Raw genomic sequence first — 16,191 nt, 5'->3', positions numbered from 1 at the left:
TTTAATGATCGGTATTCATGTTAATAAAAGCTGTAGCAGAATCCTGAACAGCCGTTATGCTTTGGCTGCATCGTAAAGATGATTTTACTGAATGTTATGACAGAGGTTGCTTCATACTGATTTAATCTACATGGAACAATAAATACTTCTTCTTTATTGGAGTACTAGTCATTTTTACATATTGGTAACATCATAGTAGGCAATCACATGACACTAATTAATGATAATAATTAATTTTTGAACACATTATAATGTAGTTAGGAGTAGACATTCCGTCTGACGTCTCAGGAAGCTTTATGTCGTTGAATCTCCCCATATTTTTCTAAGAGTCTTCAGCGTAAGGTTGCAGCGGAATGTTCTGATGCCAGAAGTCCATCCGCTCTGCGTCTTTGTTGTGAGCGAGGGAGAAGTTGGACTGCATCAGAATATAGCTACGGGTCACATTGTCGTACGGCTCCCAGATCACAGGATCCGCCTCCGGGGTTGGATTTCTGCGAAAACACGAGGGTGAGGGCTGATCCTTAGGAAGGTGTTAAGCACAGCAGAAAAATTAGCTGTTTAAACAAAATGGTTCAAATGGATCTAAGCACTGTGGGGCTTAACATCTGAGGTCATCAGTCCCTTAGAACTACTTAAACCTAACCAACCTAAGGGAATCACACAAATCCATGTCCGAGGCAAGATTCGAACCTGCGACCGTAGGACCAGCGCGGTTCCGTACTGAAGAGCCTAGAACCGTTAGTTGTTCTTCTCTGGTTTTAAAGTCTACGTTGTTTTAAGTTTCTGACATTGATCCAGAAAGTTGATTAGTGATTCTGCATCTACATTTAGATGGAGGTAGTAAATAGAACGGAAAAGTTAATGCACACTTGCAGTGTATGCTAACAACATATTTGTAAAAAAAAAAAATAACGAAACAAGTAATACCTACACACACGCAGATGAGAATAACATGTGCATTGTTCATAAGAGTAACGCTGTACTTTTTGTTAGAACAAATGCAGTTGGAAATAAGGCGCAACAACATGTTGACCGCGACGAAAGAAATAGTGATGAATGTAACGAGAACGTGGCACAGCTGTAGTGTCACCGTATTTATTGGCTTCTTAACTGTCGCATAATCACACCAATTCCGCTACGTTCGTTAAACCACAATCTTATCGTAATTGTTAACCGTTTCAGTCGTCTGCTAAGTTCGTTTGTGATTCTGATACGTAGACCATTGAGATACTTCGAAGCAGAGAAACTCACTGACGAGTTAATTCGGAAATTGGTTGTAAAACGTTACTGTTTACACATTGCATGTAACACTGCTAGGAAAAGAGAAAGCGAAGAAATATAGGTACCTTAAAATTATAATACTGATTTTTTATTACTATCTACATCAAGTGCTTTGTAAAACATTGAAATATGATGACTTATTTCAGATGATGACATAGCCATCACTCATGGTAAAATATATATCAGCATATAGAGTACTGAAAACCGTGCACCGCTGATATAGCTCCATCTCTCATATATCTTTGTACAGCAATCTGATTAAGCACGGTTTAGAACTAGATTGTTTTACCTACCTGGTGTATTCAGTTTTTATTGGAAGTGTTAACACATACGGACATACCCGTACTCCCAGTTATCGCATCGCATTTTGAATGATTTATAATGTGCTCGATTTACACAGTTATAAAAACATTTCAAATAGCTTTAAGAAAGCGTTTAAGACAAGCTGTAGTTATTGCAATTTTTAGTGAACAGCCGGAATCATATTTAATGATCTGTAGCAGACTGCTCAACCAGCAACAAACAGTGAAACCAAAATTCGAAAAATAATTGTTTTATCCTGATTCCGAAGACAAAGAACTTACAGTGTCTGTACATACCCATACTTAGCGAAGTTGGTCCAGTACCGAACCATATTCCTGCGCACTTGATCCTCCTCTGACTCTGGATCCAGGTTACATACGGTATCATCTCTCACAAAGAGCACAAATATATCACCAGCGATTCGTCCCTGAAAGAGGAGATTATGTTAGAACAGTCAATTGTGTAGCGTTAATGCCCTAATAAACACATGTGGAAAGTTGTTGATATGTTTCTGGGTGGTTTATAACTTTAGATATTTTAATAAAGAAGTGAAGTTATTTTGCCATACTTCCGTCTCTGATGTAATCTTGCGTAATTGTAATTCGGTAAATACAAGTGTCTTTAGTCGCTGCCATTAGTACGGCAATTCATACAGAATAGTTACTTTTGTCATTGTTGTATCTTTCAAACCAGGGGTGGCCAAAATTTCAGCTCAGGTGTGATGCCCAGGCCCTACTGCCAAAGCGTCCAGCCTCCCTCACATTTCTCCCATCACCTCACCGCACTGTCTGAGCGCGAGAAAGGGGAAAACAGCAATCTCGCCGCACATAAATGGCAGTACAATCGTTCTGCATACGACTTGGTTTTATATTTCACATTTCTCAAAAACATAGATCACAAACAAAATAAGTTTTCAGAATTAATTACTTATTTCTGGCGCGCTGAAGACATAATATAATTTTTATCTGGTGCAGACCCAGACAATTTCACACAGTTTTACTCAAAAGTTGCCATGTGATCGTGAATTATTTAGTTCATAATCGAAGAGAGGTCTTTCACACAAATATGGCAATCGAAATAATGTAGCACTTTTGCAACCTCATTATGGAGTCCTGGAAAATCTACCCGGGAAAAGCAATGTAGACTTACTGGACAGTTTTAACGAAAATGATTTGTGATAAAAACTGGAATTGCCTTGCAGGTCAATCAGTTACGTCTGTACATGCACAGCGCCCCTCTCAACTGAAACGGCAAACGGTTTCGATAACAGCTTGAGAACAAATGTAAGACTAATAGAATGCTGGAAACCATTATAAAACTATCGCTTTCTTTTCTTGCGTGGCCACAATGAAGTCTTCAGACCTCGCGCGTTTTTTAACGGCAGTGAGCTTATGGAAGTGGACTGTCTTTCTCAGAATGTGTCGCGTCTACAATGTGATTTTCTTTTTAAATGCATCCTGATCAAATCAGAAAGAAGTGTTGCAGTGTCTAACTGTGGACAGTATGCAGCCGAATCCATTTATAGTGTGAAATCTACAGTTCATTCCTCATGTTCTAATTTTCATTCCTGGAGTCCTTTTTCCGTCACAAATTCATAAATAGCGTCATTTAAATCGAAAAATCGTGCCAGACACGCTCCTTGACTTGATCAACGGACTTTTCAGTAATGTGTCCGATTACTTAGCTGAGTGGTAACGAGTTACCTTCCCGTGCACCGGGCCCGGGTTCAATTCCCGGCCGGGTTGAAGCGTCCCACCACTCGTGGACTGGATGTTGTGCTATCATGTTTCATCACCAGCAATGAGCTAAGTGGCCAATGGTACATCACCCGAAATAAGACTTGCAACCCGGCGGCCATCAATGCCACAGGATCATTCGGTTTTTATTTATTTATTTATTTTGCAGTGGTATGTGAAGTCTCTATACTCTTCGCTCACTTCCACTGAAAACTGTTGCAACTGAAAATGCAATAATAGGTGCGACTTCAGAAGTTTTACTATTTTACTACCAGTTTCTTCAAGTGCTCCCTGCCTGCAAATTTAGCGCAAAATGCTTGTTAATGTACAGAATAATAAATGCCGTTTGTCGATCGTTGTATTTTTTTTCTTTCGTGACATCTAAAATTTTTTTTCTTTCTGCTTGGTACTATATACCGCTTCGTTGCGAATAAACAGTACCTGTCGCTTATGCCAGTTGAGAATTGTCATCCCTCTCTTTTGTCATTCCCATCTATTTTAAAAGACTGTCACGATAGAACATTGCCTCGTTTTGTACAAACGGCAGCTGGACCTACGAACGTCCTTCATTCCAAGAACAAGTAGGGAATGGCAAATAGCGCTGACACCAGGATTCTGCCGAACTCAGAGAGTTGTGTCGAACGCAAAAAGCCACACTTAGTGCTAAATAAACTGTCGCGCTATTCTAGGTACTTCTGACTGGACCCGAGCAAAGTCAGGTGACAGGGTGGGCCTTAGCCTGCACGCAGCCAGCGCACGCTGCACACGTGAAGTCTGGCTCGCCATGGCCGGCCCTGTTTTAAACAAGGATGGCACACGTTTCTTCCCTTTCAGGGCCAGTTGATAGTCTGAGAGTGTTTAGGAAAAACGTAAGGAAGGTGCACTTGGTTTGAAATTTACTAACCGTTGTTTTATTGCTCTGTGTGACCAATGTGTAATGCTGGACTCCTCGTAAGGGTTATTAATTCAGCGAAAAACGCCTGGAAGTTAATAGAGATCTGTGAAAATACGCGAGTCTTAGCGATAATATATCCACCAACAGATGCATTGGGAGCAATATAATACGTGACGCAGTGATATAACTAGACGGTATGCCGGGTAACTGAGTTAATTATATATTGTGTACTTTCACCCTTCATACAGAATGTGGCTTTCAAGTGGCATCGATATGTACAGCTTGGCTGGCCCTAATGGTTCAGAATATGTGACACGAGGCCTCCAGGCCGTGGTGTAGCGTTTAGGGCAGTATTTCTTCGGTATAGAGGTTACCGTGCAGTTTTCATCAGGTTTATATTGCGAAGCTGTCGATTCTTGAAGGTGTGACGTCTTCACGATGTAGGCATTCCTTCGCCAAGTCAACCTCGTCAGGTATTCCTATCCATTGGACTGAAATTTAGTACCAGTTGTAGCACATACTGTTGCATTATTTTGTCCTGTAGATTTCCAACATCATGTTGATTACAGTAATAATATACAGGAGTGTGTACAGTCCTAAATGACTCCATACAAAACAAAACATTTATGGAGTCATTTTTGCTTTTATCTGCAGTACTTTCAAAGTTCATACGTCTCAGGACATACTTGTTTAACAGATGGTGAGATCCAACATCAGTCTTAACACTGACGCAACCGTAAATAGAATTCTGTCTCATTGTTGCTAGGTTCTTTCAGAGCTGACAAGATACCTCATTCACTGTCTTTGCATGGCTGAAATGTGTCAGGCTGGTCGCCGACATGTTGGAGCAATGGTCGAAAGCAGTGGCTCAAAGCTCAGTGTAGATATGAGTCCCAGGGGTTGCTGGTTAGTCTTCTTCAGGCACTAAGACAACAATCCTGTTCTTGGAATGTAGCACGCGCACTGCTGCTGAGTATTTCCTCCTTGTTGGATTCTTCTCCTCAGACGTCTACACTCAGCTCTCGGCCCAATTTGCGTTGTCCATGGAGGTGTACAATCTGCCGATAATGAGCGTAATGTGGTTAAAACATGTACCCTCCGCTATCCTGCTTCTATTCGACTAAAATTGTGTAACACCGTATAGTGCTAGCTGCGTCCCACTTTTCAGTTTCAGTGTCGATAACCGACAGGGTCTCCCTACATATTAACTCAGCCGGCACAAAACTACTATCTACTAATTTTGAGTGCTCGATACTATGAGCATTGTTGACACGACAATGCCCCAGCCACCAGAAAAGACACGTAACCAAAAGAGAGGGAAAAAGCAAAGAAAAAGCAAAAACAAAATGCTAGACGTTAAGGCTCACTGGCTGGCATGTGTTACGGTACAGAGCAAAAGTGTCAAAGACGGACAACCATTGACAGGGATTTGACTAATGTTGCATTCATCAAAACTATTCGACAAATAAACATTAAACTGAGCTAGTCCCATTAGACCTAGATATGTATGTCCAGTTAACCATCGTCGTTTCGAGCCGTTACTTTCACGAGGGCGTCTGAAGGCTGGATGTCAAACAGCATGTTGAATATTGGGAAGGTATTTCACCGCTCCTACGGAACAAATCTCCGAAATAATTTTTTCCTGCTAAAATGATCGGGCAACGCACCCAGAATAATGTTCCGCAAGTTGACTCTGATCTTGGACCTCTGCTCTAGTGTATTAGGAAATACCTGTTTTATATACGTTGGCGGCAAGTTTTTTAAACCAATTTTTATCAGACTTTTTTTTTAGATCAGCAGTGTGTGAAGCTCTCTTTTCAGTATTTAGACTAGTGTATGCATATGTGAGTCATAGTTGATTTGACACGTCGTGTATGTCATTACATACTTACTAAGTGTTGTGTGTCATTGTGGGCGACCACAGCTTGATAACTTCTATTCCAGTGATGTGTACTACATAAAAATTCGTAATATATCTAAGAAAGAGATAAGAACCATTCTGTTCATTACATAGCTGCAGGAAGCATTTCCCAATGTAACTGAGCTTTCTGAAATATAGGAAGCAAACTAGACTGAATTTGTCTTCCAGCTTAACTGCATTATTTTGTGGAGATACCAAAGTGGTCTAGGAAAAAGCTGCTGAATGACACAGAGGATCTTCGTAAACTTACACGTTGTTGTTATAAACGTTTATGGATTTCTTCGACCCCTCAAAAAATTACCATCTTGCTGTACTGTAAAGTGTTTACTATTAATTCAGTCTTGTATTCTCATATTAATAATCATTTCAAAATAATATTTCTTATCTAAAGTCCTTACACATTCCCTTTGATGAGGACATTCACCATGGATATATAATAATAAATACTATATAGAGCCTACAAAGCTGCTGTGAAGTTGTCACGAGAGATGTTATATTATTGTGTATCGATAGCAATGACAAAAGGCAAAATTAAAGCCACGCACTTGAGGCTGCTGCCAGTTCGTCAGAATCGCGACAGACGACGCAAACATGAATGACGTGGGTTACGGACTTCAGTTTTGGACAATCTTCTGAGTCTTATTTTGTTTGCTGTTCACGGTAGCACCTGCATGCATATCGATGCTGTTCACTTGAGTGGCTGCGTCTGAAGCCATCCCTATCAGTTCTTCAGACACTCAGTACTTAGTTTATTTGTGCCCTTTACAGCTGCGTGTTTTCAATAAATGTCTTGAGTAATTCACCCTCTGTGAGTACCATTTCACTTAGGCTCTCTAGAAGGAACATTAGTACATTAGTGTGGGCCTTGTTTGTACATATGTCATGACTTGTTTTGGTTTTATGATAGGTTATTAATTCTTGAGAGGCTCTTTTATAGATCTATGGAGCAAAACATATCTACTCCAATTTAAACTATCTACTTATTTACAAAAGTAATTACGAGAAAACAAGAACGGCAAGCATGAAAAACAAAGTGTTAAGCAGAGACTGAGAACAAGAATAAAACTTTGAACAACGGGAACAGCATCTACAGTAAGTGACATTGAAACAACAGCAGTCCAAACGGCGAGAACAACACTAACATCAGCTGATGGAACAGCAGTATTCGCAGTTTCCACAGCCTCTAAATCTATCAATGTTATAAACGCCGGTTGGCGTTAATTCAACGCATCTTCTTAGATATGTCGTAGAATCAGTATTGGCTCGCGAGTGGCACAGCTTTCCCGCATCCAAGCTAATATTCCCCGAGATCACTTTGGTTCAAATGGCTCTGAGCACTATGGGACTTAACATCTCAGGTCATCAGTCCCCTAGAACTTAGAACTACTGAAACGTAACTAACCTAAGGACATCACACACATCCATGCCCGTGGCAGGATTCGAACCTGCGACCGTAGCGGTCGCGCGGTTCCAGTCTGAAGCGCCCAGAACCGCTCGGGAGATCACTTTCTCCAGTTTTTCGTACTGTTAAGTATCTTATAAATATGACTGATGCAGTGACAGTTCGTTAATATTCACGTCTTTCATCAGATTCCTTCCTTAGGAATTATTATATCCCTCTTGCAGTCTGAGGGTATTTCTCTTATCTCATATATCTTCCATACAAGGTAGAATAGTGTTTTCTCATGGCTGTCACTCGAAAGGACCTCAGTAATACTGATGGACTGTCATCTATTCCAGAGTCTTATGTCCTTCACAATTATGTCAAGTTCTCCTGATTTAATTCGATTCCATTCCATTACCCTTGCCTTACTTTTGTTCATATTCATCTTTTCAATAAACTATTCATTCCGTCCAACTGTATTCCAAGTTGCCAGCTCTGAGACATCTACATCTACATTTATACTCCGTAAGCCACCCCACGGTGTGTGGCGGAGTGCACTTTACGTGTCACTGTCATTACCTCCCTTTCCTGTTCCAGTCACGTATGGTTCGCGGGAGGAACGACTGCCGGAAAGCCTCCGTGCGCGCTCGAATCTCTCTAACTTTACATTCGTGATCTCCTCGGGAGGTAAAAGTAGGGGGAAGCAATATATTCGATACCGCATCCAGAAAAGCACCCTCTCGAAACCTGGACAGCAAGTTACACTTGAGTTTGCTAAACATCCCCGTAACGCTATCACGTTTACTAAATAACCCTGTGACGAAACGCGCGGCTTTTCTTTGGATTTTCTCTATCTCCTCTGTCAACCCGACCTGGTACGGATCCCACACTGTTGAGCAATACTCAAGTATAGGTCGAACGAGTGTTTTGTAAGCCACCTCCTTTGTTGTTGGACTACATTTTCTAAGGACTCTCCAAATGAATCTCAACCTGGCACCCGCCTTACCAACAATTCATTTCATATGATCATTTCGCTTCAAATCGTTCCGTACGCATACTCCCAAATATTTTACAGAAGTAACGGCTACCAGTGTTTGTTCCGCTATCATATAGTAAAGGATCCTCCTTTCTATGTATTCGTAAAACATTACATTTGTCTATGTTAAGGGTCAGTTACCACTCCCTGCACCAAGTGCCTATCCGCTGTAGATATTCCTGCATTTCGCTGCAATTTTCTAATGCTGCAACTTCTCTATATACTACAGCATCATCCGCGAAAAGCCGCATGGAACTTCCGACTCTATCTACTAGGTCATTTATACATATTGTGAAAAGCAATGGTCTCATAACACTCCCTTTAACGTCTGTAGACGTCTCTCCATTGAGAACAACATGCTGTGTTCTGTTTGCTAAAATCTCTTCAACCCAGCCACACAGCTGGTCTGATATTCCGTAGGCTCTTACTTTGTTTATCAGGTGACAATGCGGAACTGTATCGAACGCCTTCCGAAAGTCAAGGAAAATGGCATGTACCTGGGAGCCTGTATCTAATTATTTCTGGGCCTCATGAACAAATAAAGCGATTTGGGTCTCACACGATCGCTTTTTCCGGAATCCATGTTGGTTCCTACAGAATAGATTCTGGGTTTCCAGAAATGACATGATACGCGAGCAAAAAACATGTTCTAAAATTCTACAACAGATCGATGTCAGAGATATAGGCCTATAGTTTCGCGCATCTGCTCGACGACCCTTCTTGAAAACTGGGACTACCTGTGCTCTTTTCCAATCATTTGGAACCTTCCGTTCCTCTATAGACTTGCGGTACACGGCTGTTAGAAGGGGGGCAAGTTCTTTCGCGTACTCTGTGTGGAATCGAATTGGTATCCCGTCAGGTCCAGTGGAATTTGTTGAGTGATTTCAGTTGCTTTTCCATTCCTTGGACACTTATTTCGATGTCAGCCACCTTTTCGTTCGTGCGAGTATTTAGAGAAGGAACTGCAATGCGGTCTTCCTCTGTGAAGCAGCATTCGAAAAAGGTGTTTAGTATTTCACCTTCACGCGTGTCATCCTCTGTTTCAATGCCATCATCATCCAAGAGTGTCTGGATATGCTGTCTCGATCCACTTACTGATTTAACGTAAGACCAGACCTTCCTAGGATTTTCTGTCAAGTCGGTACATAGAATTTTACTTTCGAATTCAATGAACGCTTCACGCATATCCCTCCTTACGCTTTGACATCGTTTAGCTTCTGTTTGTCTGAGAGGTTTTGGCTGCGTTTAAACTTGCAGTGAAGCTCTCTTTCCTTTCGCAGTAGTTTCCTAACTTTGTTGTTGAACCACGGTGGGTTTTTCCCGTCCCTCGCAGTTTTACTCGGCACGTACCTGTCTAAAACACGTTTTACGATTGCCTTGAACTTTTTCCATAAACACTCAACATTGTCAGTGTCAGACAAAACCGCAATGTCGTCAGAGAGCTTCACCAACTTTCTCTCTTATCCTAGAATTCCTTTCAAATTTCAACTTGGTTTCCTTAACTGCTTCATTAACGTTCGGGTAAACTAACTTCAGGTATAGGCAACAACTCTGACTTATTACCTTGTCAACTACTGCTTCCGTTTCACTCCGTTAGATTCTTATAACTGCAGTCTTGTTCGTGTACAAGTTGTAGATTACTTTTTGTTCCCTGTGAGTATGCTTGGTACCCTCAGACATAATCCAAAGCTCCCTGCAAATCTACAAATTATATGTACATTGGTTTTCCCATCTTCAGTCTTCCAAGATACGTCGTGGAGCAGAAATGCCTTCTAAAATTCTACATTTTTGCGGAACCCAGACTGACAGTCCCCGAGACTGACTTCTGTTTTTTTATTGTTCTGTACAGACATCGTGTCAGTACTTTGCAGCCATCATTTATCAAACTTGTAGCTTGGTAATATTTATACCGATCAGCTCCTGACTGCTTTGAAACTCAGATTATTAGATTTAGATTTCACTTGTCTCATTTATCGTACACGTCTAAAGTATCCCAATAATCCTGACGGAATTTTGTTTACTCCAGGGACTTGTTTCGACAGGTCACTGAGTAGTGTTTCAAATTCTTCTCGCATTGTAGTATCTCCCATCTTATCTTCATTAACATTCCCATAGACATCATCCAATGTTCTCCTATCTAGTTTACTGGTCTATCCTTAACGTTACATAAAATCTTTCTGTGTCTCCAATGTCTTGCAATTGTACAATCTTCTTTCATTATTCTTAAACCAGATGTCAGAAATGATTAAATGACGCAGTTTTTATTTGTTTCCCGTAGCCCATGTTCTCCTACCAATGAAATCACGTCTCAAATTTCTAAATACTTTCTTTTATTTCATATTCAGTGTGTCCGAAAAATGTATACACCATTTAACTGTTCATAACTTCCATCAACTGACGGAAACGTCTCGCTTATGATAGTGCAGTAGGTATTGTTTTGGCAGTCGCCGCATTGGCGTTGTCTTGTTTTCTTACTTGGTAGTTGCCTGTTTTGTTTTGTTACGTGATGTCGCCACGTAACGCTGTTTCCTTTTATTTTCAGTAAACATGAATGGTACAAGCCTGACATTCAATGAAAGGAAGACAGTTTTGTAGTGACACAGTATACATGAAAAAATTGATGATGATCGACGCCTGTGGCGAAATAAGTTTCAAACAACCTAACAACCGCCCGCATTCGTGACACAGTCGGAAGCTGTGCTAATGATCTACACAAACAACGATATAGACGACCTTCCACGACAGCATTAAGTGCAGCGAACTGCAGTGCTGTGTTAACAACAATTCTCTCTCTCACCACAAAAGTCTGCGAGACAGACATGAAACCATGGTGAGTCAATCAAGTGATCAACTCATTCTGAAATCTGAGGAGTTTAAGTGCTGCATGTCAAGTCTGCCACGCGCAATTAAGGAGGCCGACCCAGATCGTAGAAAGGAGAACTGCGAGTGGTTTAATGGTAAGGTGCGCATCAAGGAAATATTTGCAGAGATGTTTGTGTATTCTGATAAGGCGCTATTTAACCTCTGTGGCACAATAAACCTGCACAATTCCGTATACTTGGTATCTGCACGTAAACGTGGAGAAAATTATGACTCAACCTGGAGGAAATGGGTTGTGTGAGTTATTACCGGGGTTTTATTGGGCTGTTCTTCTTTTATGGCACTCCTATACTAATTTCGATAATTTGTACTTAAAGCTGCACTTTGACCGAAAATGAGATGTTTCCGTCAATCAGTTTCGAAGTTATAGGCTATTAAACAGTTTACACATTTTTGAGCCCCTCTGTATTCTTTCAGCGTCTTCGCCATCTACGGAGAGAGTTGGCGTGTAGACTTTTAGTTCTGCGACAGGTGTTGGTTTAGTGACTATCATGGTTACGATAATGCTTTCAGCATGGTTTTCTTAGTAGTTTAGCCGCGTTCCTTTTTTGTTTGGGATTTACTCCCGCATTACCCATATTTGATTTAGTATTTTAACTACGTACTGGCCGGACAGAAGTCATAATATTCCTGTCACCTTCACTAGTACTCAATGTATCTTTACCCTATTCATTTCCCTTTTCCTATTCTCTAGTTTATCCATCCGAACAAGGGATAACGCATTCCACTGTGAACCACAGATTGCAAGTTTTGTTTTTCCTGATGACTAAATACTATTCCCAGACCGGTGATCCGTCTAGGGAGACTATTTTACCCACTGAGTATTTTACTAATGAGGATGACATCATTATTAAGGTGTACAATAGTGTTGCGTGCTCTCAGGAAGAAATAACGATTGTAGTTTTCCCTCACTTTCAGTCGTTCGCACGAAAGGGCCATGTTGGCTAATTGCCCTATCAGTCAATCATACAGTTTGTTGCCTCTGCCACTACCGACAAATCTGCGTACCTCTTCGGTCCTATCTGTCTTTAGACATACCAACTGCAGACATGAAGTCTGTGAGCGAATCCACGACCATGTTACGGCATCTTATTTGCAAAGGTCCGTCTTGGTTACATAAACTGTATAATTCACAAGTACCGGTTTCGGCCATTGTCATCTTCAGAGCCATTACAAACAGAAAAACCGTCTATAACAACCTAAAATCAATTAACTGTGGCAATTTCTACGAAATCCCAGTGATAAATAAGAACAAGGAAAAAATTCTAGAATCATTAGCAGCCATACATACCATCAAAATATTCTGATGCAAGTATCAGATCAATCTATATATCTAGATGCATAATTAGTATTAGTAATGGCCTCGTTGCGTTCTGTATTAATATAGAAAACTGAGACCAGTAGAAGGCGCTAATCCTAGGGTATATGAGTAACTAGAATTTTAAATTTCATAGTTAAATGACTATATGCCTAGTCATTAACTAAAATCATTTCATACGACGAAAGAAAAGCATCTGCCAATAATACATGAACTGACATGCTATATACGGAAATAAAATGCATACTCAAAATCCACATAAAACGTGTAGTGAATAATAATAGGAAGATCCTAGCACGGAAAGTAAATAATACATCATTATATAAAAGTCACAGCCAAAAATTTTTAAGTACCCATCACGTCTATAAATCAAAGCCTTTCAACATAACAAAAGAGTTAAACATTACCATAAGTCTGAGATAATTAACAGGAAAATGTCTGTTGATTAAAATCTCGATAGCCGATGACACGTTCGGAATGGAATCACAGAGACGCGGCCTTGTGGCTTCTCTGTAAGAAGTTTTCGCTTTCCTGTGGTGGAGTTAGCGGAAGAACTCCTTCCTTTGATAGACGGCGCACACGACCGCACGCCGAGCTGCTAGTATTTTTTTAATTTTTCTTATGTATCACTAGACTTGTTGGAGAAATTATTTCAGCCAATTAAACTTAGGTTGTTACACGACTGTTTTTCTATTACTGGCAGATCTGAATATAGCAATGGCCTAAACCGGTACGGCACTCATGAGTTTTACATTTTATGTAATCAAGATGGGACTTTACAAATAAAACATCGGCAAATATTTGTCTGTTGTGGTTGTTATCTGTATCGATGAGGCACGCAAGCCAGCCCACCTTCGCCATGTTTATTGTTGCTGGGGGGGGGGGGGGGTGGAATTGTAGAGGTATATGGTGACAGTCACGGAGCGGCACAGTGTTTTTTCCAAACATTACACTTATGAGACCATGAGAATGAGTTGGTGTTAACAATGTAACCTGAAAGGCATACGTTTCAAACAAAGTGCTACTCGTAGAGTTGTAAATCGCATGCGTGATACAAATACTACACTGCCCATGGTTTCGTCCGCTAATGCAGTCTCGTCTTCGGTTATGCAGTATGCCTACAAGCAATACTTCGAAGACCGAGCCTTTTCAACGAATCAGGTTGCCAAGCGTTTGGATTGGAGTTCGCATGGCCCTTGTGGGCTGGGGCAAATCACTTACTTTTTCTTCCTTCCATACTATATTCGCAGCTGGAGGCGCTGTTTACACAGCACTAGCGTAGTAAAAGTTCAGATATACAGGGTGAGACAAAGTCTTGCCCTGATTATAACAATTTACTATAGAATAACCGTTTGACATAATAATTTGCACTTGATGCCGTTCTATAGGTTAGTGTTACTAGTTTTTTTAAAGACCACTTACGTTAGTAAACCACAACATGTGCTCTCTTGGTAGCTCGGAGAATGTCGAAGCGGTATTCCAGTTCCCGCCAGGTGTTCCGTAACATGTGTTCTGTCACAGTACCCACAGCAGCTTGTATCCTAGCCTTCAGTTCATCGACGTCAGCAACTGGTGTGACGAAGACTCTGTCCTTGATATAGCCCCAGAAAAAAGTCAAGGGGCGTAATGTGTGGAGACCGGGGCTGCCAAGATGTTAGACCGTTCCTTCCAATCCACCGTTCCGGAAACGTTTCACCAAGGAAATCATGCACTACCAAAGCCCAGTGGGAGGGATGGCGGGGGGGTGGGGGGGGGTGAGGGTGCTCCATCTTCTAGCTGTGGGCCAATGAACTGTGGTAAAACGTCTAAGTAAAAGCGGTATTTGATTTTTCCGCGAAGAAAAACGGTCCAAAAACCTAGTTATGCATGAGGTTGTAACAAACATTTACTTTTCCGCTGTCTCGCTGTAAATGTACAGTAGCTAATGGAGACTCTGAACCCCGTACACGGACATTATGCCTATTTACCATTCCACTGCATCAAAGGTGGATTCATCGGTAAAGTATATGCGATTTAAGTAATCATTAGCGCCATCAATCTTGTTGAGAATCTCAGTTGCAAATTCAGCACGCTTTAGCAAATCATTCGGTTGCAAGGCCTGCACTTTGTAAGCATACAACCTAAACCTTTCATAAAGGATCTTCACTACACTTGCTTGCGGTATTTGAAGTTCACGTGATGCTTACCGAATTAATTGAGACGGACTCCGTTGACACGACTGCCGAACACGATCAACAGTTGCATCACTCACACGAGGCCTGCCACTTAGAGGATCTTTAACGCTTCCTGTTTTGTTAACTTTTCGTACCATCGCTTTATTGATTCCACGTCAGGAGGTCTGCGTCCATAAGAAGCCCGAAATTTACGCTAAACACTGATCGGCGATTTCGTTTCGTGAAACCAAAGCACACATTGCGCTTTCTCCTGCTTCAACGCCATTTCGCCAGCAACTAACGTGACATAACAGACCAAGTCGGTGTTGTGGAGCACTAGCGCCATCTATTGGTCACAAAAGCTAGTAACACTAACCTATGTAACTGCATCAAATGTAATTTGTTGTGTCAGACGGTTATTCTGTTATAATCCGGGCAAGTCCGCCACGATAGCTGAGTGGTCAGCGTGACGGATTGCCGTCCTACGGGCCGGGTTCGATTCACAGCTTGGTCGGGGATTTTTTCTGCTTAGGGGCTAGGTGTTGTGCTGTCTTCATTATCATCTCATACCCATCCGGGACGCGGGTCCTTCAGTGTGGTGTCGGATGTAATAAGACCTGTACCAAGGCGGCCGGACCTGCCCCGCAAGGGGCCTCCCGGCAAATGACGTCAAAAGCTCAATTCCATTCATTTCCAACTAGGGACTGGCCGAGCGGTTCTAGGCGCTTCAGTCTGGAACCGCGCGACTGCTACGGTAGCAGGTTCGAATCCTGCCTCGGGCATGGATGTGTGTGATGTCCTTAGGTTAGTTAGGTTTAAGTAGTTCTAAGTTCTAGGGGACTGATGACCTCAGATGTTAAGTCCCATAGTGCTCAGAGCCATTTGAACCAATCAGGAACAGACTTTGTACTCACCCTGCATTGTCTACGAATGATTTGAGATGGCCAATACACAGCTGCAGTTTGCAGGAATTTTTGTGCGAGTGTTGCATGCTTCTGCTGCACTGTAGTGGTTACATTTTATGTGGTTTTCCAGTGCACTTGTGTATCCACGTGCGAAAGCTTGAATCGAGAATTTGTCAATAACGATATTTCAGTAATCAGTTCTCATCACCTTGCAACTTACATAAACTGGGCAGAAAATCTTTTGTAAATTTAATACACATTTTATCTTTTGAGAACAATTAAGTATGTCCAATGTTCGGGCAGTTGTCTGTGCACTATACATTTGCACACCACCATTCGTCTCCCCCTGCATTGCTGTGGCCACCGCTTTCACGACGCC

At 41.5% G+C, this 16,191-nt stretch overlaps 1 protein-coding gene across 1 annotated transcript in view; it reads right to left on the bottom strand.

Moving 5' to 3' along the window:
* Positions 1 to 356: 356 nt before the first annotated feature.
* LOC126251382 (venom carboxylesterase-6-like) overlaps positions 357 to 16,191 on the bottom strand; it is a 147,783-nt gene continuing 131,948 nt past the window's right edge. Inside the window, exons 9-10 of the mRNA XM_049951769.1 lie at positions 1,881 to 2,011; positions 357 to 491 (exon numbers count right to left, since the gene is read on the bottom strand). Coding sequence (XP_049807726.1) covers positions 1,995 to 2,011 — 17 coding nt within the window. The 3' untranslated portion in view covers positions 357 to 491; positions 1,881 to 1,994. The remainder of the gene's footprint in view (positions 492 to 1,880; positions 2,012 to 16,191) is intronic.

This window comes from Schistocerca nitens, chromosome 4 (assembly GCF_023898315.1).
Source record: "Schistocerca nitens isolate TAMUIC-IGC-003100 chromosome 4, iqSchNite1.1, whole genome shotgun sequence".
Lineage (NCBI taxonomy): Eukaryota > Metazoa > Arthropoda > Insecta > Orthoptera > Acrididae > Schistocerca > Schistocerca nitens.
Note: the sequence above shows the minus strand (reverse complement) of the source record. Positions and strands in the feature narration are given on the sequence as shown.